Here is a 5,076-nt window from a genome sequence, read left to right on the forward strand (position 1 = left end):
TCTAGCGTGGCCAATCGCCCAGCGACATGTAGGACAAAGAAGATTACACATTTCATTAAGCTTGCGCCAGTTATCCCACCAGATGCTGTAACTGGGGTGAGGCGACCCATTTTGCATGTGGAGCGGCAAAACTTTCTAGGCTTGATATGGCATAAAAAGGCAGTGTATATCTTTCTCTTTCATTTTAGGAAGATATCTCGAACATTAATTATCCCAAAATGCTCTCAAACCCCCTTTAGAATTCCCCAAATGGTTTAAGGAAAAATTGAAGGTGAATCTAGAAGGATTTAGCGTGAGGAAGCTTTAATCATCACTGTAATATCTATTATCTTGTTGTATTGACTCTGGAGATTCAAGGGAGGCGGAGTTAACCACCATAGAAGTGTTGCTAGCTCTTCAACAAGGTATGTAGGACAACTTTCTTTCTTTGCATGACTTGATGTAAACGTCTTTCTCTCTGATAGGATTTCTATGTTGTAAGATTGATTTGTTCTAAGTCCTTCCCAGTAACGTTGCTTTTATTCTTATTTGTATATTCTCACCAGTAACATTATATTTCTCTCAAGTTGAAGTGATTTTTAGATAGTATTCTGAAGTCAGAAAGTATGATTTGTTCTGAGTTGATCTATTCATGGTTATAGCAGTGTATGCCCCCGGTGGCTTATCTGCGGTATCCAGGTTAAACTTGTGTATTTCTATTTCTTATGTTATGCCTTTGATTTATGCATGTTATCCATTCTACATACTCAATGCATCTTTCGTACTAATGCCCTTTTCTTTGGGCGTTGTGTTCATGCCTACAGGTGTAGATAGACCTGGTTACGTTCCTTCCTTGTAGGGTATTTGTTCAGCCTGTTGGTCATTTCACTCGACTTATTCGGAGTACGGTTCAGAAGTCACTAGGTACCAAAGTATATGTTCTAGCTATTTTGGGTAACGTGGGGCCCTGTCCCAACCAAGTTGTGTACATGTATGATGTGTTGATACTCCTAGAGGCTTGCATACAAGACTAGTGGTTGGGTAATATGTAAAAGATGATTGTGACTCTGACGGCAACAGATGTATATGTGTATGTGTAAATATATCAATGCTAAATTCTTGTTCACAGTTAGAAGTGTACATTTTATATCCTGGCACTATTACTTGGAGGCTTTGTTGGCCCAGATTCTATATTAAAAGAGTCAAAGCATGGACGTCGGTTTGCACGGGCCTTCGGGCGTCGTGTGCCGATCGCACCTCCCAAGGTTGGGGTGTGACACTCACGACTACTATCATTGTCTCGAAGCTTAGTTCGATGTTCGCTATCTTAGCATACTACTAAATAACCATGAGAGATTCGGTTAACTAAGCATGACTAAAAAAGCGAGTTGAATTCAAGTCGAGAGACTCGTGAAAAGAGGAAGACAATTGATGGAATCTCATTTAGTTTGTATTTGTTGGTACCAGTTATGACTTATGGGCCATAATTGTAAACACAAGAAATAATGATACATGAAATCTAGCAGGATGTATCAATGTCATTCAAATTATCTAGGACACTAAGCATACTTTTTATGATCTACTTAAAGATTTTCATGATGATGACGAGAGGCTATATATTCCTAACAAATGTATATAAACGTAGTCTCATATTATGCCAGTCGCACGGCCTATTTATCCAGTATGAAATGACGCAAGAGAATTCAAAGGAGAGTATGTTTTTCTTAGCTTGGTGGAGCTTGAGCACTCCATTATGTGTGAGTGGGAGATGTTGAAAAATGCTATTTGGTCGGGTCCAACCATAAGGGGTGCTAATTGGTCCGTTAGACCATTAGCTAGTCCTCCTTCTAAAACCCTAATTATGTCATATATATATATTTACATACACACACCATTATAGGTGTTGGAAAATACTATGCTTTTCCATTCTAGATGACGACACCTAGGGTTTATGAAGAAAACTCTTGCGTCTTTGAGGGAATATCTAGATTGTGGAAACGAAGGAATTTTTCACTTTGTAATAATTCCTAGGTAATTCAGGTCGTGGTTGAAACATATGATCCGCTTTCGCGACAGAAAAATATGTAAGTCTCCTAACTAGTATTTATGGATCAAATACTACAGTTATGCTTGTCTTAAATTATCAAATAACTTTGTAAGTAGTTTACAAAATCTTTTGCTATGAGTTGTGAGTTGTGCAAGTCATTTTTGCTATATTTTTCTTTACTACTTTTACAAATTAATTACTTGCTCCAACCAATGTATAAATAATTTTTCACTATTTGCTAGTCACAAGGCAGAATTATTAGTAAACAGATTAATATTTTATAAAATATTGTAAATCAACAAACGTTAATTAGCAGGCCTTCTCAAAAGAAGTCATTCTAAGGTGCTCTATAAGAGGTCAACAAACAAACAAAAGGACACTAATTTTACAAATCATAGAATTAATTTCGCAATAACACATTTATATAATAATACATAAACAAATTAACCCAATCAAATGATTTCACAATGATATGGTACAAATGAAACAGTCGAGACGAAAACAATTGTATCATTTGATGCTTTCATTATATGTGATGTTGGAAATAGATTATTCCAAAGATAAGTTGCTGGATATTTTTTCTAACTTTGCAGTCCACTCAGGAAATTCATAAAATAAATAATCATTCTCTGTTAAGGGTTATTCTAGTTTTTAAACACTATATATATTAATGACCATTTCTCACTCTTACATGCTCTTGAATTCATCGTCATATTTGTGTTTCTCATTAACAAAATATCAGAGGATATTATCCCTTAACACTAACTTTATTGCGCTAGGAAATTGCAGGCGGGAAATGCATTTTTCCCTTATGTATAATATCCTCTAGGTAGGAAGTAGTTATAAAACGAGAACTATGTGACAAACCTATTTATTCTCAGATTTCTTGACTCTTTGCTGATAGATATACTGCATCACATTCTTTTCATTGGGATGCATTTCCTATTTATACATTGTATCTGCTACAAATTGCTGTCTTATATTTGGATGAATATGGATCACAATGGTGAAACAGAGGATACTTCGGTATCATTGTTATCCCCAAAGAGGTCAGTCTTATTGATTTGAATATAAGCTCAGAACCTGGTTAGCTTTGAGTTAGCTTTTAAGGTATATACGCCCACGGTATAATTATGTTACATATTTTGATTCCGTGAGTACATAGAATAGAAGTTAAAGTGTTTTGTTAATCTTGTCAGGTTGAGGGGAAAAGTTGCAGTTATAACGGGTGGTGCAAGAGGAATAGGAGCAGCAACTGCAAGAGTATTTGCTGAAAATGGAGCTCATGTTGTGATTGCAGATATACTGGATGAAGTTGGTGCAAGTCTAGCTGATTCTATTGAAGGTCGATATGTGCACTGTGATGTCTCCAAAGAAGAAGAAGTGGAATCAGCTGTGAAACAAGCAGTGGAATGGAAAGGCAGATTAGACATCATGTTCAACAATGCTGGAATTGCAGGCTTTGGAGGGAGCATTACCAACATCAAAATGGATAAGATGATGACACTGCTTGCTATAAATCTGAACGGGGTCGTGCATGGGGTCAAGCATGCTGCACGGACAATGATAGCAGGCAAGTAGAGACGTACGGATCTAGAGCGAGTACAGTGTGTGTGTTTATATATAGAGCTAGGCTCATTTTGAATATAAATCCTTTGCAGGCAAGCATGGAGGCACAATCATATGCTCATCAAGCTCGGCTGCTATCATGGGAGGCCTAGCATCTCATTCCTACACAATGTCAAAAGAGGCAATCCTAGGGCTTTCCCGAAGCACAGCGTGTGAGTTGGGGGTTTACGGGATTCGAGTGAACTGTATTTCTCCTCATGGTGTCCCTTCCGAGATGCTTGTGAGTGAATATCGCAAGTTTCTTGGTAATATGGAGCTTAGGCCTGATGAAGTAAGCTCAATAGTCGGGGAAAGAGGGAGTCTTCTGCATGGGAGAGGTGGAACATTGGAAGATGTTGCACAAGCTGTCTTGTTTCTTGCCAGTGATGAATCTGGTTTTATTACTGGCCACAATCTCGTCATTGATGGGGGTTACACTTCTGCTTGTAGTCAAATGAGTTTCATATACCAAGAATGAAACAAAGGTAGTTTGTCTGCTGCTGCTAATTTCTAAATGAGAAATTACAGTGTGATGACTAACAAATAAAATTATTTCGAATCTGTAGATTCATTTTCTATTTTAATTAATAAGTTTAACACTATGGGATGGAGGTTCGCATAGCCTTGCCTTTTAGTCATACATTTCTCTGTATACTTTGTGGTTTTTTTTTTTTTTTTTATATTTTATAATTGTGGTATCCATGTCAACTTGCGCGTAACTCGATTAATTTCATGGGGAACATGCTTATATAGGGTAAAATTGGTTAGCGACAGCTGTACAAATGACGATATGAATCATGAAACTGAAGACAGGTAAAATGTGAGTAAGCAAATAGTTGGCACCGGATACAAGCATGTGACCGATGCTGAGTGAGTTCCGATGGCATTGAAACTGAGAACAAAGATTTGAAAAGAAGACGTCGGTTGGGAAAGACAACATTCAATGAGCGGCCATTACAAAGAATCTCTGTATTTATAACCAACTGTTGTGCAACCACCGATGGCAGTTTTATTCTCATTCAAGAGGAATTTGATTTGGGTATCTTATCTCCCTAAATAGAGCTATAAATAGGAAAATTAGTATCCATTATAGGACATGAGAAATCATCTGTACTTAAAGGCTATAATTTGCTCTTATTAAAAACTTACTTGCTTTTCTTTTGCTCTTAAAAGTTGTTCTTCTTATCATTTCCGGAGAGGCTCACCATATGATCAGGCTTGTATTTCTTTTAAGTTATTTTGACAATCTTGATTCTATTCTTACTTATTTCGTATTTTTTCGATCAAATTAATTCACATGTCTATAAACCACCTTATAAATTCAGTTGTACCTCTTTACGGGTAAACAGTTTGGCGCCCACCGTGGGGCATAGACAATTGTGTAATATCTTTGATCCATTCATTTGTTACTAAAAATTTTTGATTCATTTCTTAGCAAAAGA

General features: G+C 36.8%; 1 protein-coding gene across 2 annotated transcripts; it reads left to right on the forward strand.

Moving 5' to 3' along the window:
• Nucleotides 1–2,908: 2,908 nt before the first annotated feature.
• LOC104111128 (short-chain dehydrogenase reductase ATA1) lies at nucleotides 2,909–4,774 on the forward strand. 2 transcript variants are annotated; one of them, XM_070179847.1, is made up of 4 exons: nucleotides 2,909–3,075; nucleotides 3,226–3,599; nucleotides 3,688–4,119; nucleotides 4,388–4,774. In XM_070179847.1, exons 1-3 carry the CDS (start codon nucleotides 2,960–2,962, stop codon nucleotides 4,110–4,112), a joined length of 915 nt encoding a protein of 304 aa, XP_070035948.1. In that variant the 5' UTR covers nucleotides 2,909–2,959; the 3' UTR covers nucleotides 4,113–4,119; nucleotides 4,388–4,774. The 2 variants fall into 2 exon arrangements, with proteins under 2 accessions (XP_070035948.1, XP_009619036.2); XM_009620741.4 differs by lacking the exon at nucleotides 4,388–4,774 and having other exon boundaries at nucleotides 2,910–3,075; nucleotides 3,688–4,274.
• Nucleotides 4,775–5,076: the final 302 nt, after the last annotated feature.

Source organism: Nicotiana tomentosiformis, chromosome 7 (genome assembly GCF_000390325.3).
Source record: "Nicotiana tomentosiformis chromosome 7, ASM39032v3, whole genome shotgun sequence".
NCBI lineage: Eukaryota > Viridiplantae > Streptophyta > Magnoliopsida > Solanales > Solanaceae > Nicotiana > Nicotiana tomentosiformis.